A 23,285-nucleotide genomic window follows, 5' to 3' on the forward strand; every position below is an offset into this window, starting at 1 on the left:
AAATTGACACTCCAGTCACATAGTTTGGCTCATAATTGCTGCCAATTTTAAATGTCAAGACAGTTTATTTAACTGACTATAGTTGTTTATGAAATAGGATATGTTTTTAAAATGCTTAGAAGCTCAGCTCATTAACAATTAAAAAGTGGGTCCAAGGGAAAAGGCTTGACACATGTATTACCAAATCATCATATAGTTAAACTGAAAAAGCTGTGTGCTCAAAGGTGAAAGGACAGAGTCTTTTTTTTGTCTTGCTTTTTCTGAAGTCAGAGTTTTCCAGAAGGGAAATATTTACCAATGTACTTATTAATATATATTTCTAGAAGAGGAGTATTTACAATATAAAATATGCATCATTGGAAAACAGCCCTCAGAGTACTTCTTGTCCATTGTCTTTCCTTGTTGAAACGTGTCAATTAACAATTGTGATAGAGGATAATTTTAAAAGTAATGTTTTTCTTTGTGCACATACACACACACACGCAAACATGTGGATAAAACACTACTATGAGTAAAATGTGTGATTTTAGTGCTTTTCTAATAACGGCAATGATTTGATACCTGTCTGACGAGTTTCTTGATGGTGACCAAATAACCTGTTTTAAGATAAGCAGGTGGGTTGGTGTGGAGGTAGCAGCTAAGAAAATGGGAAAAGCAACCTGGACTTTACAATATTTTCCTCATGGTCACACACATGAACCGAATCATTTATCAGAGACAAATATAGTTTATTACTGGAAGTATCTCCTGTTCTGCACGGAACTGAAGAACTTAAAGAACCTTGATCAGGTTCTAGGACATTTGCAGAATCACCAGCATCAGCTACTTAGTTTTATTAGTAATTCCACTTTCATACAGCTCTGTTTCCAGGAGATCTGGGTACCAGCTCCAGAGCTTCACTGTTGAACATCCTGGGTTCAAATTGCTGCCCTGTCCTTTAACTAGCTATGTAAACTTTGGCACCATAATCTATCAGAACTTTAGTCTCCTTAACGGTAAAGTTGAGCTATGTAACTATACCTACCTCATAGAATTTTCGTGGGGACTAAGTGAGACAATGCATTATAAAATGCTTAACATGGTATATAGCAGATGGTAGAAACTCATTAATATTTGATGCAGCTATTAATTTTACTGTTGATATAGTTGTTATTTAGGGTACCACTAGAAATAGAAAACTATAATTAATATACATAGATAAAAATAAAGATTGCTTCTATAAAACCAGATGTGGGATACCATAAATATGAAACAGTCAATTGAGAGAGAGCAAGAGTCACTGGAGTGAACAATTGAATTAACAGTCAATTGGGTGAACAAGAAAGAACTGTTAAAACTTTCTGGTAGTAGACATAAAAAGAAAAATTCAACAGTAGTCTGGGAAATGAGAGTTGAAAAACTCTTCCAGGAAGTAAAGCAAAATGACAAAAAAATGGAAAATAGGAGGACAAGGGGAAAACGTAAAGGAACAGTCTCAAGATCCAAAAGCCAACGGTAGGAATTACAGAAAGAGAAAATACCCCAATCTTCCTTTCTCAGAAGGCACCTGGAGTGTATACTCTACCAAAATGAGGAAGTAAACTTAAAAAAAGGAAGGCATGGGATCAAAGACACAAATTTCAACATCAGGTAGTATTAAAGGAGATGTCTAGGTTGATAGTAAAGAAAAATACTGGGTAAGTCTAAATTGCAGCCTGTCTAGAGTAGGGCAGAAAGACTGGTTTCTAGAATGGGTAGCTCAAAGAAAAAGAAAAAAAAAATGATGGATTATGTGATGTTTCACCACACCGAGTTCTGTGGGTGACTTTGTAATAAATTCATGGTTGCTGAGGCACTTGTTGACTAAAAACAGATTGTACAAGATAGGAGTTGTAATAACAGTGAAGTGTGTAGTAGATGAGATGATCACTTCCATTCCTCTTTCTCAGATCATCCATGAAATTCATACCAAACAACCATGAAAAGAAAAACAAGAACCAATATTGATGCAGACTGATGATTAGTCTTCTAGACAGAAATACTTTTTTTTTTTTTTAAAGATTTTATTTGTCAGAGAGAGAAAACACAAGCAGGGGGAGAGAGGCAGGCTCCCCGCAAGGAGCCCGATGTAGGACTCGATCCCAGGACCCTGGGATTGTGACCTGAGCCAAAGGCAGCGGCTTAACCAACTGAGCCATCCAGGTGTCCCTAGACAGAAATACTTTCTTGATGTAGTTTGCATCGTGGAAGAACGAATGAAGCTAAATCTATACATTTTGTGGCGCCATTTTGAAAAACCTGTTTGTTATAATCCTATAATGTGAACTGTGATGTTTGCCATCTAGGTTATGTGGAGGTTGGATGTATTAAATCGTTTTCTTTATAACTGTTGTGGTTTGTGTGTTCTGCCTTCCGGGGTTGTGTTTATCTGTACTAGACATAAAGCGAATGGGGCACTCTCTGATCTTACTCGATTCTCCTGATCTTATGGATGAGGAATGTTTAACCTTATAACCAGAGTAACTTCAAAAAGCTTGGTCTGAGTATCTAGTTATCTAATGACTGATTTCGAAGCAGTATAAATAGGTTATGTGTAGTTCTGTTTACCATGCAGGTTTGGCTGTGAATACTGCCGACAAATTTTAGCGAACAGCGAAAGGGTCCGTTTAATGCTAACCTAAGGAGGCGACTGCCTTTTATAGTTTAAAGTAAAAATTTAAACCATATGCATGACTGAATTTTATTTCTCTTCATTCAGGGAGCTAACAGAATGAGAGGTCGGCTTGGAAGTATGGACAGCTTTGAAAGGTCCAACAGTCTTGCTTCGGAGAAGGTATCCCGTCTCAGCTCCCATTTTTAGTACTAACTGCAACTTGGCAAAAACCAACACTGATAGGGTAATATCACTCCATCGTTTTGTTCTGAGTCCTTTATGACTTTTAACAAATATTCATTATCATTAGGATTACATTTAAGGTATTGAATTAATGTTAAAATAGATTAAAATACTATTGTTTTAAATAAGAAGGCTCTGGATAGTATCATGTTGGCTCTGCTCAGCTGCCCCTTTCTCATGTTAGGACAGAACACATCCTCTTCCGGGCTTCTGGTGCTCTATCAGGCTTTTTACTGTTTGGAGATAGTATGCTTGGGAAGGCAGTGTTTGGGCAACTGTTGATCCAAAGCCACAGAAAAATAAGCTGTGTATTACAGCACTTGTACAGTGATTTTTTTATGTTTTGTTCTGTCCTCATGTTACTTCCCCCCCATTTTTTTTTTTTTTGCCTATTTTAACTGTCGTATTAGGCTCCTCTTTATCTCCTAGATAGTTCTTTCCTGCTTCCTGGATCATGCAAGATGTAACCTGAGGTCTATGCAACCTATTTTTTTTATGGAAATATAAAAATATTTTTACGGAACTTTGTGTCAACAGAATTGAGGACTTAGTCTCGCTCTGAGTCGATTAACCCTAAGCCGTGGTTATCAAGCTAAACATTTCTACAGTGGTGCCTGTTCTGGAAAGTATAAACAGCATACCTGTCTAAATTGAGAGATTTATGATGTCTACCCATGCAATATGAGAGGCATTCCGGCATAGCTCACTTTTCATTCATTTCCTGTTTTTCATGTGTTTTAAAAAATTTTACCTCAGGGAACATGTCATTGGAGAGAAACATCCACAGTGAAGGAAGATACTTAGCAGGCTTTATTTTCCTGAAGGCTTTGCCATAAACTTGGACACTCAAACATTGTGATATTGTTTTGACAGTACAGGAAGCATGCAGCTGATGTTTCACGGAAATCAGTAGATATGTAAACACAGACTCCACCCTCTTTTGGTCATGATGTCTTTTCATCTTTCTGGCAACAATGAGAAAAGTACAGTAGCCATAGCATTTTACCACAAAGTGTTAGGGGGAAAGAATACCTTTTCTTATCATTCCTTTCACTTTCTGCCTATCTGTACGGATGCTGTGTTACAGCTGCTTATCAGAAGAAATGGCTTGTGGTGATACTGATTAGCCTTCAGCATGGATTGAGTGAAAAAAAAAAAGTTTTGTTATGACTCAGGAGGAAGAAGAGGCACCCTGTCACTTTTGAGCTGTGTGTTGAAGCAGGTCTGCCATGATCAATGTAGGAAAGAAAGACCTCACTTGGACTTGCTTTTCAGGACTATTCACCTGGAGATTCTCCACCGGGGACACCACCAGCCTCCCCTCTGTCCTCAGCTTGGCAGACGTTCCCTGAAGAGGATTCTGACTCCCCACAGTTTCGAAGACGGGCACACACGTTCAGCCACCCACCTTCAAGCACAAAGAGAAAGCTGAATTTGCAGGATGGGAGAGCTCATGGTGTTCGCTCCCCTCTTCTGAGGCAGAGCTCCAGCGAACAGTGCAGGTGAGTCCAAACCTCTTTCTGGAAAGTGAAATAAAATTCTCCTGTCACCTGTTTTGATCAGTATGGAGTCAAGATTTATTGTGACTTCATGCTGCCAACATTTTGTTTTTAGAAAGACCGGAAAAATAAATTGAATTATAAAAACCTTCGTTAATGAAGGAAAGAAGGCAAGATTTAAGATACACCCTGAGAGAAGAGTTAGAGCATTTTGGATGAAGACATGTTTTTTCCCCCAGAAAAATGGAGAAAACAAGATATTATGCAGTTGTTTTCTCTGAAAAACTTGGTGACAACACATGTTACTCAGTGTCTTCTTGATGATAGCTCTAATGAAACAGTCAGCAAATTTGAAAATAATCTGCATAGCAGTAGAACTTCTTGTTAGCCTATAATAAAATACAAGGGTTAAAAATATCACCTAAGCTACCTTCATACTTATGATAAAACTTAGCCATATCTCATAATGAATTAAAGCCAAAATGAAAATTATTACAAATTTTATCTAGGATAAAGTGATGTCTGTGAAGAAGGATACACATACGACCGACAGGAAGTAGCCATGAGAAATGATCTGATATGGTATTTAAAAAATAATTCAACAAAACTGTTTGACATTTGGTAAGATATAATAAAGGGCAGAGTGGTTTTACTTCTTCCTGTTATGTGTAGCACATATCGGAATTTATATCCTAGAATTAATTTTCTCTTCTTTGCCTCCAAGTTTGATCCAGGAAACAGAGTCTGATAGTGATCCCAGTTGGAGGAAAACCCAGAACTCTAAGTAAAAGGAAGATTAATTTTTATATTAGTTGTTATCAAATTTACCTGCATTTCTTTTAAGGATACTATTTTATATTCAGTGTTGTTTTTTGACAGATTTGATACTTAAAAATAAGGTAGATGCTTCAGATATATGAAAATAAAGGAGATTAACAGAATTAATTTTTCTCAGATTTTCTTTTCTAAAAAAAGATTTAAGTATTCATGTGTATATCAAGATTTTTTTTTAAAATGACCACTTCACTTATATTTACACAATGCAGTAAGTCTGTTTTTTCCAGGAAAAAATATCAAGAACTTAAAACATTATTTTAGACGTAATTATAAGTGATTTCTCTATTTCTCCTTACATCTTATAATGTAGATGCTCAAATAATTCTTGTCAATATGAAAGGATGCTGTTTGTGCTATTGTGAAAACTTGCTAGGAAAAGAATCTTCTGAAAAGAGCAGTCAGTGGAGGAGGTTCACGGATTCAGAGAAAACTGTGAACACAGTCCCACAGGCTGCAGGGAGAATATGGACATTAATGTTTGTTAAGCCAGTGGTATTGTGATGGCTTCCAACAACCAAACATGTTGTTCCTAAATTTTTTGAAGGGTTTATATCTTTAAAATAGCTGAGTCTTTGAACTCCTGATAATCTGTCACAGGAATGTGTTTCCTGTCATTATTTCTGCTTTCCTACTTTTTTCCCTTGAAGTATCATTTGCATGTAAAAACAAACACTGTTTGTCCTAAAATTGTGAGGAATTTTTTAGAGACAAACACGTCTGGTTGGTCATGCTGGGTGAGGAGTTCAGTTTGTGAAGAAAGTGACAACTGTATGCTCCCCTCTTTCCATAGAAGATCCAGTCCTGAACTTTGAAAGGAAAGCTTAGGTTAATAGCAAGAACCTGTTTATATGCTTTTTCATAGTGAATGAAGATTTTGCCGAAATCTAAATTAAGACAAATTTGCTGTGTTTTCTGTACTCAGCATTCTTCCATCAGTGCGGCGCATGCACAAGGAGAGTAACTCTTCCTCCAGCCTTCCAAGTCTACACACTTCCTTCTCTGCCCCTTCCTTCACTGCCCCCTCTTTCCTGAAAAGCTTTTACCAGAATTCAGGTAGACTGTCCCCACAGTATGAAAATGAAATCAGGTGAGATCAGTGTCCTCTGTTTGCAAAGCAAAGTTTTCTGCAGTGATATACTGATATGTTACTAAAAAGTGGCTGATGAATTTTGGAGTGACATTTATGCATCTGTATGCTGTGCTTGTTCTAATCCGTTTCTAATATATCGGTTTCAATTCCAATGAATTTTATCACGAAAACTTTTAAAAAACCAGTGTTTGAAAGCTTTTAACAACATGATTATTTTTTCTTTTGAATTATATCTTTTTGTACCATTTGTGTGATTCTTCGCTGTATGTTCCAGAGTCTAAGCTTTGTATGGTTTGCAACAAGCCTTGGTGCTTACACGTACCAAGCAAATCTCCCCCAGTCGTGCTTTTTTTCTTAGCCTCTCTGGACATATGATAAGGAATCCAAAACCCACTGATTTAAACAAGTGTACTAAAGTGATGGATACAGTATATCTTTATTTTTAGGTGTATAGAATATTTCCTAGGCATTTCTTTGAATTTTCAATGACATAGACTTACTTCTCTGAAACTCGGTGTAATTACATAATGGGTATAGTATCGTATTGATGTCAACTTTCAGTGAGCATGAAGGATTTCTTGAAACTTGTAGATACTTGATTTTGTTTTGTTCCCAGTATTGAAAATAAAATATATATAGCCTTTTAAGTCTTCTTCTTTGCGCTTTTAGCTACATAAAATTAGAGACAGTGATTTTTGGGAAATTGTTTAAAAAATTTTAAGTTATGAAATCTTATTGATTATCCAAATTATTAGTGGGATATTGATAACATCTGGAAAGTGGTGAGTTAAGTTGGGAATTATTTTACAGGGATTGATTGTTGCTGGCTTAGAAGTTTGTGATACTCATTCTGGTTTTTATGTGTAGCTTGAGTCACTCTTTTTTTTTTTTGCTGTATAGTATTCCATTTCATACAACACAGTTTATCCACTCTCTTGCTGATAGACATTTGGGTTGTATCTAGTCATTTGATATTTGACAGTTCTTGCAGTCAAGGAGAGGAATACTCCTGTTATCAGTCAGCCTGTTTGCCACTAAGATTTTCTTGGATATTCTTTTGGTCTCATTTCTTTCAGACTTAGGAAATCGCAAAAGTTAGCATTTAACTGGGTAACCTTTAGTAACTGGTTACATTAGACTAATCCTTGAATTATCTCTGAGTATCATTTGTCTATGTGTGCCAGCTGTTTATACTCCAAGAAAGATAGTTAATATCGGATTAAAAACAATTTGAATCTGAACTTCCTCTGAATTAGTACAAAGTCATGTTCATACATTGAGTTTCTAATGAAGAAAGTTAATGAAAAACGATTTTAGGGGGTTTTTCATGGGGGAACCTGGCTGGCTCAGTCAGTAGAGCATGTAACTCTTAAATCTCAGGGTCATGAGTTTGAGCCCCACGTTGGGTATAGAGATTACTTAAAAAAAATAAATATTAAAAAAAAATAAGAGGTTTTTCAGGGGCAACCTTATGGGAGGAGAGTTAAAAGAACTTAGCTACAAAAACAGTATAATATATATGGAATATGCCGTGAATTGAGAGAACCAAGAATGTACAGTTTGCCTTATCTCTATAGTACTACCTATGAATAGGAATACAACACTTTCAGTGAAACACATTGGCAGTGTCTTATTGTTCTGTTAGTTAAAGTGAGCATCTGGACAATCTCAGTTTTCTTCTGGAAACAGAAGCATGCCTGAAAGTGACAATTAGGAAAAGCCATTGAGAAGGTCATAGGTTAGCTGTGAACAGGACATAGAATACCAAAACAGTGACTTTTTCTTAGATTATTTGTAGTGTTTAGATTATTTATAGTGTAGGGTGTTGCATATGCATTTTCAGTGGTTTTGCTTAAGTGTATGCCTTATTCTTGTTTATCACCTCTTAGTCCCCTGTACCTCATTCTAATAGAAGGATATTGAAGTCAAAGGCAAGTATATATTAGTTTTGCATTGAAATTTTCCACTTTTTGTAGCTATCTTACTTGAAGTGACATATTGAAACATGTGGGGAACTTCTAAATTTGTAGGATCATTAAAAATTATCCTGTTTCCTGTACTTTGTAATATTTTCTTGGCACTGAGAAAATCTAAAAATCAGAGAGCACATTTTTATACATTTTTCTATAGCTTCTGTACACTTTTTTTTTTTTTTTTTTTTGGTAATTTGACAAGCCTAGAATCAGTAGGCCAAAAAGAGACTTAAAATTTTTATTGTCATAGAAGAGTACAACAGTCATGAGGATATAGCTCAATGGATTATCACAGAGTGAAAACTCCCATGTCACCACTTTGTCAATAACTGGAATGCTCTTAGCACTCCCGCAGTTCCTCGCCTTTTCCCGCCGTTACTTCCCCTCCTCCTGACCACTAATACCATAGTTCGTATTTGCCTGGTTTTGAACTTTATATAAATGGAATGATACAGCATATATTCTTTTATTCTGGTTTCTTTTGTTGCGCATTAGTTTGTGAGATTCATTCCCATTTTTATGTGCACTTCATTAATTTTTTATTGCTGTTACAATTTATTTATTTTTTTTGCCAGTGGACTGTGGCTTGTTTCTAGTTTTTGATTTTTTTTTGTTTTGTTTTGTTTTGTTATTTTTTTATTTAGAGAGAAAGCTTGAGCCTTGGGAGGAGCAGAGAGAGGGACTGAGAGAATCCTAAAGCAGGCTCCATGTCCACCACGGAGCCCGACATGGGGCTCGATCTCACGACCCTGAGATTATGACCTGAGCTGAAATCAAGAGTTGGACACTTAAGCCACTGAGACACCTAGGAGCCCCTAATTTTTTTGTTATTAAAAGAGTACTGGGGCATCTGGCTGGCTCAGTTGGTAGAGTGTGTGATTTTTGATCTTGGGGTTGTAAGTTTGAGCCCCATGTTGGGTATAGAGATTACTCAACAAAATAAAATCTTTAAAAAAAAGTAGTCCTATTTTAGTTGTGCACATCTATGCATTATTGAAGACTAGGTCCACGGTAGTAAAATTGTTAGACAAAATTCCAACAGATTTATTTCAACTAATAGGTCACTTAGACATAAATTTACAAAGTTACAGTCTTAGAGAGGGTGTTTTTTCAATTTGTACTTTGAAATAATTTCAGATTTACAGAAAATTTGAAAAATATTGTGGAGAACTCCTGCAAACCGTTTATCCAGATTCATCAACTTTTAAAAATTGCCACATTTTCTTTATTATTCCCTCTGTCCATTTATATATATGTAAATATATATGTATATGTAATGTATATATGTAAATACATATGTATATATGTAAATATACACATACATATATCTTTATTCTAAGCCATTTCTGAATAGGTTGCATATATCATGTTCCTTTACTCTGAATACTTTAGTATGTATTTCCTAAGAACAAGGATATTCAAGAGCATGGTTTTAACTCAGTGATTTCTGAATCTACATTTCTCATCACTGCTTTCAGAGAGAACATTATGCACACACAATTACTGTAATATCTGGAACTATTCAGAATATTAAGGGGAGGAAGTTAATACTATAAATTATAATTTTCTTTTCACTTGAGTACCTCATATTTTATTAGTTGTATCTCTAAATATGCGTGGTCAAATAAGGTAAAGAGTAGGTTAGCATATAGGCTAACATATACTATTTTTTAAAAAGCCTATTAATTTGAAATTTGAAACTCAGATTAGACATCCTTCCCTAGGACCTCTATTCTAAATTATTAAAAACATGTCAGGTTACTGTTTTTAAGCAGGCTGAGAAAAAGGAGCCAAGATATTTTTAATATCATGGTTTATTGATAAGTAGGTTTATCTGCACAGTATTGGAATGATTAAGGAAAAGGAATAAGCATATGTTTTGTTTAACCTTTGAATTAATTTTTAAAAATTTAATGTTATTTCATTGTTTAGTAACTAAACTATAATTGTGATGACATAGTATATTTATATAATATGCATTTACCAAATATATATCCTTTCTATCAGCAGGCATCTTTGTCACTCCTTATAATTGCTTCTCAGCTTTTAAGCCTATAACTGAAAAAACGTTTATATTGAAGTTCATTGGTCAAAAGTAAAATGATCGTCATTACTTCTATTCACTTATAGGACTTTTCAGTGAGAAAATAAGATTTTTGCTGATGAAGTACTTTGTGGTACAGTTTTGGTTCCACGTAGTTCTCTTGTGTTCACTGATAAAAATAGTATTGTCGTAACTCATGGTTCATTATTGCCTTATCTATGCCTTATTGATGACTAATGGGAATGCCTTTGTGTTCTAAATCCTGATTTTGGACATATCTCTCTCTCTCTGTGTGCTAATGTTGTTCCTTCTTTCCTGTTGTACTAGACAGGACACTGCTTCAGAGTCAAGGTGATTAGAGGCCTAAATATGTTCTTATAAAAATTCATAAATTCTTCCAACGGATTATCACTCTCAGTTTAAAAAGCAGTTTTGGCTGTCTCCTGAATGCATGCCAACATTCCAGTGCTATGATGGTTATATAGTAGGGAAAATATGATGCCTTGTGTAATCAAAGATCACAAATGATCATATAAAATGTTGATTGCAAACAGAAATCCTGTTTCTACTCTATTCCATGTTGACAATTCCTTAGTACTGTGCTGTGGCTTTCCATCAAAGCCCAATTTTAATTTTGAGTTAATAGACATGAATTTGCTCATTTGGAGGTACATATGTATATATAAAGAGGTTATTTCAAATCCTGAGAAGATGCAGAAATGAGCATCCTAAAAGAAACATACTAATAAAATTTAATCTGGTTTTCACCCAAAGAGGATTGTTACTCTATTTTGTTCACCTTAGTTCTTGACACGTGGGTTCCTTTGAGATACTGCTGAGGCCTGCCAGACCTCCTACTGGTCTGGACAAAGGAAAACACCTACTTCCTCATTAGGGAAGTCTGACCACATCCATAATGACATCTCTTCCTCTTGGCCGGCATGCTTTTTGGTAAATATCCAAAAATCATCGCTGAACAACTTAATTGAAAATGATTAGTTTTTGTTTTGTTCTAGTTTCTATACTTAGCTTTTATCAGGAATCCAATGAAACAGACATGTCCATTTTCCTATTTGGAGCCACTAACATTTAGATTTCTTTCCAGCTGCAGTGAAAACACATATTAAAGATTGAACTAGAATGACAAAGAAGGAGAAAAGAGAAAATTATTTTGGCCACACTGATAAGATTGAGAGTTGTAACTGACTGGCACTTTTTAATGGCTGGGTGTAAGACCTTTAAACAATACTTCTTATCTACTGTTAAAAGCCTAATGGAAATGTTAGTTTTACTGTGTGTCCTCCTAGGTTCTACTATGGGCATAGAATTAGGTCTGTTTATTACCTTAGAAATCATTTGGCCTATAATTTCCTTACTTTACATAAGGTAAGGTTGAGCCCCAGGGATGTTTTATATCTTGCTTGATATTATTCTCTTAATTTTAGGTTTTAGGGATGTGAGTAAGCAAATGAGCTTGCTACCCGCAGCTACTTTAAATTCCAATGCAAAGAACTTGATCTTTTAAAAAGTTGCATTCAATCTCGAGTTTAGGCGATAAAACTCTTTGTTTTTCTCATTCTTTTTGTTTGTTTTACACGTTGGTCCACTGATTAATCTCTCTGATTCATAGCTCAGATGCTACATATTGCTTTCCACTGAAATAGTTCAATGTCAGTTTTATTTAATTAGTAAAGATTTTCCATAGAATAATAAGATTGTCCCCAATTGAAAGCCAGGAGTTAGAGAAACTATTAGCGTACCTGATGGGAGTATGAGTTAAATTCTATGGATCCTGTGGGAAAAGCTCAAGTTTCATCACTATGTTGTTCCGTGAGTCTTTCTTGAGGCATTTACAGAGAGAAAGCTTTTTCAGATTTCTGTCACATAGTTGCTATCACACTAATCAAGTCTTGTTTCTATCTTGAGTTGTAAAACATTGTGATTTAGATATAGCTTTAATCAGTATTAGTCATTTTTTGGACTTGATGATGCTAGTAGTTTTAGATGGGGACTAGGGGGCTGGAGGATGGGGGGCAGTTTGCTGCTCAGCAGAATAACACCTTTGTAAATTGGCTCTGGCTCAGGACCTTTATGAAAAGTGCATCTGTGTTGCCCTGGGGGAGGGGGATGGAGGGAATAAACCATGACTGCAACCTTAGAGTTGAGTCCCTGTGAGCGGTCACTAAAACACCTTCATTTGATAGGATCTAGAATATCTAGTGAATTACTTGTTATTAAAGCAGACAAGTATGCATTAAAAATTCTGTGTTAACAGAAGAAGTATAATGTGTTTTTTTATACCAGGCTTTTTTAAAATTCTTTTTATTTTATATTTTTTTATTATATTATGTTAGTCACCATACAGTACATCCGTAGTTTTTTATGTAAAGTTCCATGATTCATTACTTGTATACAACACCCAGTGCACCATGCAATACATGCCACGAGAGACTATGGACTCTGGGAAACAAACTGAGGGCTTCAGAGGGGAGGGGGTTGGGGGATTGGGATAGGCTGGTGATGGGTATTAAGAAGTATAAGGTTAATAGGTGATGTGGTGAAGGCTCTAACTGCTTGGCCAAAGATGTATTAAAAAGTTATCTTGAAGATTTGTGGGAGGGTTCATATCATATCCATAGCTTTGGATTCATGCTGTGTCCAGAAGGACTTGGAAATACCTCCAGCCTACAGGGTGATAACATGTAAGATAGGATATTTCCTCTCCTTGTAAGTCTCTCATTGGTGCCTTTCGGATTGTGGTTCTTAATTGGTGACTGGTAATAGGAAGTACATATAGAATACACCAATACAAAATATGTGGGAATTCTCCACATTGTATTCTCTTCCTAGTTATTTATTTTTAATATCATAAATTTTCAGTAGAGGTAATTCTGGCACAAAATACTTTTTCTGAATATGTCTCTTGGGAAGCAGTTTTATAATGTGCATGTTGATGTTCCAAAATGCAAAAGCAGGAGGGAAAAGACTATATAAAAAAAAATAGGAAATGGTTGTAATTTGTTTTATCATTTTAAACAATGTAAAGATAATTAATATGCTAATATATGTATAGTCCACCATATTAATGTGTTTTTTATTTGATCCTGTTATTTTAAAAAGCATTTGCATTTTGGAATGGAATTATTTCAAAAGCAAAGAAGAAATGAGACATTTGCATAAATGAACACCTAATACTTTGAAGTTATTTCTCCGCTGAAATAAATGACTTTATTCCCTTAAAAATCAGTCATACTGATTGAAAGACCTCATACTAGTTAGAGACTGATTTTTTTTTTTTTTTTCTACTAGAAACACACAGGATACTTGAGGTCCAGACAGCTTTAGTTTTATGGTCCAGTAGTGCTTTGCTTGAGCCAACGCAGAGAGTATTTACACCGGCACGATAAATGGCACTGCCTGAGGGTCTGGATTCTGGACTGCCTGGGTTTGATCCTGGCCCCACCACTTATTATCCGTGGAACTGTGGGCAAGTTACTTAGACCTCAGTTTTCTCACTAAAAATGGGAACAGAAATAACAGCAATCCCATAAGGTTTTTGTGAGGATAAAATGCTTAGGACAATGCAATTACAACCTTAGGAAAGTCAGATTGCTGAGCAAATGTAAATCAAAAGGTAAGCTGTGGTAAGCTGCATATATACACTGGCTGTTGAAACCCTTATCTGGACTCTGACTTCTGGATACATGGTTTTTCTAATTAAGTGAAGCAGGGCAGCTTTTACCTTATCTCGGCCACCAACCTGCTTTTTCAGGATGCCCTTTTTTAGTACAAGATAAAGGATCAATGGTCTGTTACGTAAGTTCTTTTCAGTATATCATTATCTTATATTTTGACTGCTAATTTTTGGCTTATAAATTCTGACCATTAAATTCCGGACATAGGAAGAAAGTGTGTCATTGGCAATTTATTTAGATTATAGGATATAAAATTTTAGATGTTATGAAACTTTCAAATTTGTAATGGGCTAATGTGAGAGGTATTTTATGGACCTCTTTTCTAATCTATTCCCCCAAAAACACATATTTTAAAGACAATAATGAAACTGATAGGGGTACTTTCAGTTTTATTTTTAGTACTATCTGGACATTCTATATGTCATTGACAGTGAATTGGAAGGTGATTTTTTAAAAGATGTTTTAATTCCAGCATTAAAATATAAAAGCTTCAGAATACTTTGGTTTAGTTTACTCTAGTTTTTTTTTTTAGAGCTGCTAAAAAGTCAAGAGGAATTTTTGAATGTTTACGCCATGAGGCATATTGAAATAGGTGCTTTTACAGAAGTCTTTCATTTAGCTTTTAGATGCTCTTCTATAGGACAGGAATAACACTTACTTGGAAGAAACATGCCTTAAGTTGTTTCCTAAAACCGCTGTCATTGTCAGTACCTATCAGTGCCATCCACGGCTCAGTTTGTACTTTTGGGAAACAGAGCTGTTAGAACTTTTTGCCAGAAAGTCTTAAAAGTCATGCTAAGGGTTTTAAAACGGTATTCTTTTATTTATTCCTGTTAGTCTAGCCAATATGATTTTTCTTTTGTCCATTTTACTTATTAACCTTCTGAGTTAATGTTTCATATGGTCTTACAATATAAATTTATGTAATGGATATTTGTTAAGTGCTTTCTATTATTTTCCACTTACTGTATCAGGAGCTAGAAATACATCCATGAATATTGGACATTTAGCAACTAACTGCTAGTAAGATACTGTTACCAAAATGAAGATACAGAGCACTTCAGGAGTGTGTATCAGAATATAACTGTTATTTAGACCATTTGAATCACAGTTTCCAAAAAGGAAATACTTGAATTAATAACTTTCCAAAGTGGAAGTAAAGGTGAACGGATTATTCAGCATTATGGGGAGTTTTGAACCATGGACACATACTGGGGTTATAATTTTATCTAGGATCCATAACAAGGGGGGTTTGACTATATTCAGATAGATGCCTCAGCTACTTTCTGAAGTGTCACAATATATCATGGCACTTGCTAACTGTGTAGCAGCTCAGAAGGTATGTCTCTCACTCAACCTTAGTTTAGCTAATCCAGAAGGAATATTTCCAGGCAGATAGATCAAAATTAGAGAGAACTGAATTACCTGATGTCTTTGAGTATGTAATAAATAAAATGATGACAGGCAAGTGCTGAATTGCCCTCTTGACTGTTGATGGCCTCAGCACTACTGAGGCAGGGTTGTGGCTTTTCTAGCTCCATTTTCTTTCTGACTTAAGTACTGACTTTTCTTGACTCCATCAAAAGTCCTGTATCCTCATTGGTGGTATCACTATCTGTAAATATTGTTATCCTCATCATTGTCTCAGGAAAGCTCAGAGGCTTTGAAACTTAGTATTACCACCACTAACAGTCACACTTATTACATGGTGTTCCAGCTGCTAACATAATTGGTCTCAGAAGTAAGTTTGAGTCATAATGACCTTTTATTGCAGATAGGCCTAGCATAACTTAGAAAGTTCTTTCCTAGGAAATGACATTTTTAGAGCAGATCAGCATTTTCACATGTTTGTTTCATAAAGCACTAACGTAGAAAGATGTCACACCCTCAAACTCCCCCAAAATTGGAGAAGGTGATTATGGGGTCAAATGATTTAAATAAGTGTGGGTATATCTATATATTACTTCACTCTTGGAGAGTCGTAATGCATACCAGCATAGTGCAGTCTCTAAGAAGTCCTGCTATAAAGAAATGTTGCATATTTTTTAATCTTAACCTAGCCAATCTTATTGACCACAGTTTTTTCTTAATATATCATATAATAATAATCCCAATGGACTGTTCCACATTTATTCAGGTTCCTTTCTGCCATGATCTAGATATTGGTGGCTAACAATTTGTAGACAGATCTTACAGCCACAGGCAGTGAGACGCTATCTTTATCAGCCTTTTCTGTAAGAGTATAAGGAAAGCTCTTTATGAGCCTTCTATGGAATATTTACATTGCTTAGAATACACTTTTAAATTTTTTAGCAAAACATGAGTTAATTACTTAAGCAACCTTTGCTCCTCTGTATACATACTTCTATTCCTCAGGTTAGGACTTGAAATGGTTGGCTTCTATGGAATGAGTAGAAACCGGTGAGCTTCTCATGACTGGGCTGCAGCTTGGATTGCATTTTTCCTAGGATATGGTGGCCTGGGTGACCAGTGTGCCTAGTGACGCATTGCGCCATGTTGCCCGAGGCTTGTGCTTGCCCATGGCAGAACTTGTGAATGGCTTGTGCTACCATGTCATGGTGAAGTCCATCTTATGCAGTTCTCCTTACAAGTTACATATTTATTTGCTTTCCACAGTGATGGAGAAGGGAGAAAAAGGACCTCGTCTACTTGCAGCAATGAGTCCCTAAATGCTGGAGGAACCCCTGTCACCCCTCGTCGAATCTCCTGGAGGCAGCGCATTTTCCTCAGGGTTGCTTCTCCCATGAACAAATCTCCCTCAGCAATGCAGCAGGGTCTGTGTGGTACACACTAAAGAATTACACCTTCCCGGTATCATAAACTAGGGAATGGAATGCAAGGCTTTGGGTACAAAGAGATTTAAGTGATTACAGTAGAGAAATAACTTGTTTCTGTATCTGATACAGTGGTTAACTTCTCAGTTATCATTAGAACATATTAGACATTCAGTAAATGCTTGTTGAATGAATGAGTGAATGAGTAAGTTTCTCAGACTGAGCACTATGATAGTGCTGGAAAAGCATAGATCTTTTTATTATTAGAAAAGTAACCTAAGCTTTTCCAAGAGTCACATATAAAACAAAGTGACACAGAAATGTTGAATGATCAAGAAATGGATACAAATACACTGGGCAAATATCAACCAAAAGATATTAGACCTATTAGAAATTAAAGCAAAGACATCCAAAAGGGTAAAGTAAATATAGCAATAAAGATATGACAATCATGAGAACATGCATAATTCACAGCCCTAAAAGCTAGAAAACAGGGGCGCCTGGGTGGTGCAATCGTTAAGCGTCTGCCTTTGGCTCAGGGCGTGATCCCAGCGTTCTGGGATCGAGCCCCACATCAGGCTCCTCTGTTAGGAGCCTGCTTCTTCCTCTCCCGCTCCCCCTGCTTGTGTTCCCTCTCTCGCTGGCTGTCTCTGTCAAATAAATAAATAACATCTTTTTTTTTTTTAAAAAAAAAAGCTAGAAAACAGAACTTTGCAGAATGTTTGGGAGAAATGAATCAGTAGCTCTCGTGGGAGATTTTAACATATTCCTTTCTGAAAATTAAATATAGAGAAGGTAAATATAGATTGTATTTGAGAAATACAATTACACAAGCTTGATCTAATATTTATACAGAGTCTTGCCCCCTATAGGGTAAGCACATGTCCCCTGCAGGTTAGCACACATGGAACATTCCTAAAAATTAATTATGTACTTGGCTACAAAGGCCACGTTAGTAAAACAGTCATAAATATTCATACTATATTCTCTGATTACAGTGCAAAAAAAAAGGAATCAAGAATTAGAAGACAACTAAAATATTTCACGTGCTTGGAAACTGAAAACTACTAGAAACTAGGAGGAATAAAATATGTTCAGAGCCCTACTCATCAACATTGAGCAGTATTTAGAGGACATTTCTAAAACAGGAAAGACAAAACTCAAATATACTAAGTATTCAATTCAAGAAGCTAGAAAAGGAACTATGAAGTAAAATTTTAAAAAATTATTTATTAAAGAAATAAATAATAAGGGTAAGGGCAGAAGTCAGTCAGTAAAGAAAAAGAAACAAGAAAACAACTGACATTCCTAGAGAAAAAATTAAGTCTGCCTAGGGTGGCCAGAGAAAGCTTCACAGAAATGTTGGATATTTTTTATTTAAACTCATTGCTGGGAGAAGCAGGTTTCAGAAAGAGGGACTAGCAAAGGTCTGATGTCATTGGAGAGAACTTTGCAGGTCAGAGAGGCATGAGAAATTCAGCATGAGGGGAGCAGAGGATGGGAGATAGAAACAGAGGCCGGAAAGGTTCCATGAGGCCAGAGTCTGAAGCTGTCTGTATGCTATTTACAGTAGTTTAGACTTTGTGCTTTCGGATATAAGCAACCATTGAAATGTTTTAAGACACAATCATGTTTGTTAATAGGAAAATAATTGGCAGGAGTGCAAAAGGTGGCCTGAAACGGAGGGAGAGAGTGAGCTCCAGGATTGGGTAAGAGAATGTTGCAGGAGCGAGCAGAGGTGCCGAGCCAAGACATGCCCAACGTTGCTCAGCTGCTCTTCTCTTGCCGGTCTCTGATGGCAGATGGAGACCTTTAGGAGATCATTGTTACCTGCTCATGTAATCTCTTTGCTTTGCACAATCAGAGAATGTACAAAGATAAATTGCAGAAGTGTTGGGCTCTGGGGAATGCCAGTTCACTTTAGAGCACCTATCTTATAGGTCATTTTGTGCGGAAAGAAGAAGTGGCGAAATTACATGTGCTTTCGTTTCACTGCGAGAGGGAAATCTGGCAGGGGAATTTAGTCTAGTGAATTTACTTAAATCGTTAGTTCCAGAAATGCAGTTACTGGAAAAGTGGTTTTGTGAAAAGCTTTAAAGGTGGAAGATAGGATGAGAGAACACCAATTCTAGACAAAGCTTCCGTAGTCTGGGTTACTAGTCAGGAATGCCTCTCACTGTTTTCTTCTCCGCAGATGGACTGGACAGGAACGAGCTGCTGCCACTGTCCCCTCTTGCTCCAACCATGGAGGAGGAACCGCTGGTTATATTCATGTCTGGGGAAGATGACCCAGAGAAGGCTGAAGAAAGAAAGAAATCAGAAGAACTGAGGAGTTTGTGGAAAAAAGCCATACACCAACAAATCTTGTTGCTTCGAATGGAGAAAGAAAACCAGAAACTTGAAGGTTAGCCATTCAAACAGGGCTAAATGATATGATACTATAATTGAAGGGTTTAGGGTAAAACCACCCCCAGCCTCTCCACTCATTCTCAGAATGTAAATATACTTTTACTAGGATTTTACTGGCTATAGTTGTTTAGTTTTATTTTGTGAGGTTGCTATGATGTGGGAATGTTCAGCTTAAAATATTTACATTTTTGTTTAACAGATAAAATGTCAGACACCTTTTGAGTGTATTTCGGTAATAGAGAATGTAGACAGTGTGGAGTCTATGTATTTGATATGACTGAAAGTTTAATAGTATTGTGCACGACTTGAGAGAAAAACCATTAAACATGAAAAAACACATTCTCTTTTTTTTTTTGAAATTGATTGAACTTTTAGGTTAATTGTATTTATAATAGAAGAAATGTGCCTATTTGAAATAAATTCTGTTTGTTTTGTACCCAGTTCAACTATCTAATTACCTGTTATCAAGTCAAAGTTCCTGTTTTTGTTGTTGGCTTTATACATTTTCTATTTAACAAATCATATTCAAATCTTTATTAAATTTATAATTGGGTAATTTACAGTACCTACTGTGCCATTTCTGGTGCTTTAGTGTGTAGCCTGTGAATACCAAATGCTTTAGAATGTGTCCTCCAGACTTGGAAAGAATGTTATTTACCCCAGTATGAACCACACATAAGGAGATGTGCGTGCAGACAGTACCCAAAGTCAAAAAAATGTATTCATGTTAGTATATTTGGCAATTCACTTAACCTAAAAGGACCTTGTTTTTCACATTTTTGTAAAATAAAAGATTTAGCTTACGTGGGCCCTTTGACTTACAAGATTATTGGAAAATGTACAATCTAGGTTTTTCTCTGGCTTGCTTTTATTGTGTTGTCTTCCAAAAAGCTTTTTTAGTATAGGCATTCACATTTCTGTGTTCATCACCTATCTTAAGATTCCTCTTACTACACTTACTATTCAGTTTGGTTTTTAAATTGAACAATATTTAGTTTGCAAGGGAACAGTGTATTTTCTTTATTGTTGCTTTCTTGGCAGGATGGAAAATATTTAAGGTTTTAAATAACCCTAGCAAATGAATCTTCTTTCTTTAAAATTAAAACCCCAATTAATTGTTATTGATATAGCTTTTAAAAGGTTGATGTGATAAATGGTATGCCCACTCGAGCTTTTATAGGTTTTGAGAGGAATTGCATTCATATTCAGGATAAGATAAGAGGTGACGTTTAGCAGATGTGATCAGAAACCAACCCTTATTAAATAGTTCTATATTTCTTAAGTAACAAAGACAAAAAATAGTTGAGCTGATTTAAAAAGTCTAGTCAATGGGTAATCATTTATTGATGGTTCTTTGTTTTTTGCCTAGTTAACAAGTTGAGGACAGATGTTGACTGCTCTTTACTCAGCATTTTATCCTTGGGGCCTGTAGCTGGCATATAGATCTTGATTATTATTTTAAATGAATAATGATCTGGAGAAGGTTGCAGGGGGAAAAAAGGAAATGTGCTTTGTCCATTGTAAAAAAAAAAAATTACTCGTAAAGTTGCATATAGGGTTATATTAATTATTTGCTTTAATGAGCCCACTTCTTAAAAAAAATTATTTGATTAGCATAGAGAAATATAAAGCAAATATTGAGAAGCAAAGCTAAACTCTGCTAGAAAGCCATCTAGTGGTATCCAGGAGGAGTATCTTTGTAATGAAATTTACTTTTGATTATGTCTGGACTTTTAAGTAGAAACTTTTATGCCTTACTTGGATAGCACTATTATAAGATGTTTAAATTCTTTGAAATGGTTTCAAACACACTAAGTAAAGGGTAATACTCATTCTGCTATTGTTTTTGTGCTGTCGAGGACTTTGGATGCATGACAAAGATTTGTGTTGCAGAAGGTAAGGGGTTGAGCACTGTGAGCTTGAATGAATACACATTGATATCACTGAGAGACTCCTGTTCAACGTGATCCTAAGGAAAGAGAAGAAAAAATAGCTAAATGTTTTTTCTTCGTTTTCCCATTTGGAATCAGTTATCGAAGATAAAGAACACAACAAGATAGTAGTTGCTTTTAGGGGCCTTTTTAAAATGAGCTCTGGGCTTATTTTAGGCCATCAAATGAGAGAGAATTCTGTACTATTTTAAAAAATGGAAGTAGTGTTAATTTCAGTGAAATGAAGTTTCCTCTTTAAGGTTATTAAATATGAACACAGGGACACATGGCTTAGCATTTTTAAAGGCAGTATTGGTAACTCTGGAAATAGTTAAAAACATTTATCAGGTTTCATGGTCAAATATTGTTCTAATTAAGGTTAGCATGAGGCATTGTTTTCTCCTGTACATCATATATAAAATATTAATGGTGTTGAAAATGATCCAAGTTGTTACTTCGGAGGCTATCACCTTTGTCAAAAAAATTGCAGTTTATATAGCAAACATGGTTTGTTTTTTATGCTTAGCAGAGTTCCCATTTATAAGATACAGAGTGAAACCTCCTTAGGAAGTTATTCCTGATACTTTTACATGAAATGACTCAGTTTGGGAATCTTTTGTATGTCCTCAGTTTTTTTTTTTTTTTAAGTTTACTTTTCAATCAGATGTTAGTGGTTGATTCCTAAAAGTCATTTGGTATGATTTTACAAATACAACAAAATGTTAAAAACACTGTGTTTTAAGAATGCATGGGTTTTACATAAATTGTTTTGTTTTTCTTAGCAAGCAGAGATGAACTCCAGTCCAGAAAAGTTAAACTGGACTATGAAGAAGTTGGTGTATGTCAGAAGGAGATCTTAATAACCTGGGATAAGAAGTTGTTGAACTGCAGAGCTAAAATCAGATGCGATATGGAAGATATTCATATTTCTCTTAAAGAAGGTATTCTGGATCTTTTTTTTTTTTGAGTATAGTTGCACAATGTTACATTAGTTTCAGGTGGATCATCATGATAATCTTTCTTTTTAAAGATTTTATTTATTTGAGAGAGAGAGAATGAGAGCAAGGAGCACAAGCAGTGGGTGAGGGGCAGAAGGAGAAGCAGACTCCACGCTGAGCAGGGACTTGATCTCAGGACCCTGGGATCATGACCTGAGCTGAAGGTCGATGCTAAACTGACTGAGCCACTCAGGTGCCCATGTAATAATCTTTTATAAGGAAAATGTTTGGAGATTTTTTTATTGTGTGGCTCAGGCATACATGCTTTGCCTATTAAAAAAGGGAAGTAATTTGCTTTTGACTGCAGTCAGTGACTCAACTGAGAAGGAAACAGTGCTAATGGAGAGACTGTCCCTGAGGAGCCAGGAGACACCTTTCCTGTAGATTTCCTGACTTCTTCAACCAGCTGTTCTTAGCCCTGTGTTGTTGTTTACCAAGGAAGGAGTGAACGCATCAGTACAAACCTTAGAGTATATGCATAAAAACTTAGACTTATAAACTTGACTCATTTCCATCATTTGGTCAGAAATGTTTATGTTTATGTGTATATGTATATGTATTATGTATATTCACTACATGTATGGGTATACATAAGCAGATTTATATTTTTATTAATCAATCAGTTTTCCTTCCGTCTATGTGTTCCTTTGTTTATTTTGGAAAACTTGCTTTTATTTAGCCGTTATACTGCATTGCTGCTCTGCCGTAGAAACTGACTGATATTTAAATATCTTACATTTAAAATTAAAACTAGCATGTGAATATTTGAGGTGCATTTCTCTGACCCAGATATTAAAATGAGAATCTGCATGGCCTGCATAAACTGAGTGTAAAATAAAAATACAAAAATAGCCAAAGAAATCTGATAATGAACCTTATTTTAAAAGGTTATGATTAATGTGTGAAACTGTTGCACAGTTAAATTTAAATGAAGCTGAGAATAATTTTGTAAAATGCTACATTTACAAGCCTAATATATTGTGTGTTTTTTTTTCCCTTGAAATTATGCAAGTCCTAAAGATTTTCATTGACTGTATTATTTGGGACACAATGGTTGATAGAATGTGTGTGAGATGTCGATCACACCTTTCTTTGCAATGACTTTTAAAGAATTTTAAGAGTGCTCATCTTTCCATTTC

The 23,285-nt window shown here is 35.6% G+C and overlaps 1 protein-coding gene across 3 annotated transcripts in view; it reads left to right on the forward strand.

Annotated features, from left to right (window-relative positions):
• TBC1D4 (TBC1 domain family member 4) overlaps positions 1-23,285 on the forward strand; it is a 182,270-nt gene that overhangs the window by 138,038 nt on the left and 20,947 nt on the right. Inside the window, exons 9-15 of one of the 3 annotated variants that reach the window (XM_026493413.4) lie at positions 2,738-2,812; positions 4,151-4,377; positions 6,134-6,298; positions 10,646-10,669; positions 16,651-16,808; positions 19,003-19,212; positions 21,931-22,089. In XM_026493413.4, coding sequence (XP_026349198.1) covers positions 2,738-2,812; positions 4,151-4,377; positions 6,134-6,298; positions 10,646-10,669; positions 16,651-16,808; positions 19,003-19,212; positions 21,931-22,089 — 1,018 coding nt within the window. The remainder of the gene's footprint in view (positions 1-2,737; positions 2,813-4,150; positions 4,378-6,133; positions 6,299-10,645; positions 10,670-16,650; positions 16,809-19,002; positions 19,213-21,930; positions 22,090-23,285) is intronic. The other 2 variants (XM_044381872.3, XM_026493410.4) reach the window with 2 other exon arrangements.

Source organism: Ursus arctos, unplaced genomic scaffold (assembly GCF_023065955.2).
Source record: "Ursus arctos isolate Adak ecotype North America unplaced genomic scaffold, UrsArc2.0 scaffold_10, whole genome shotgun sequence".
NCBI classification, from domain to species: Eukaryota; Metazoa; Chordata; class Mammalia; order Carnivora; family Ursidae; genus Ursus; species Ursus arctos.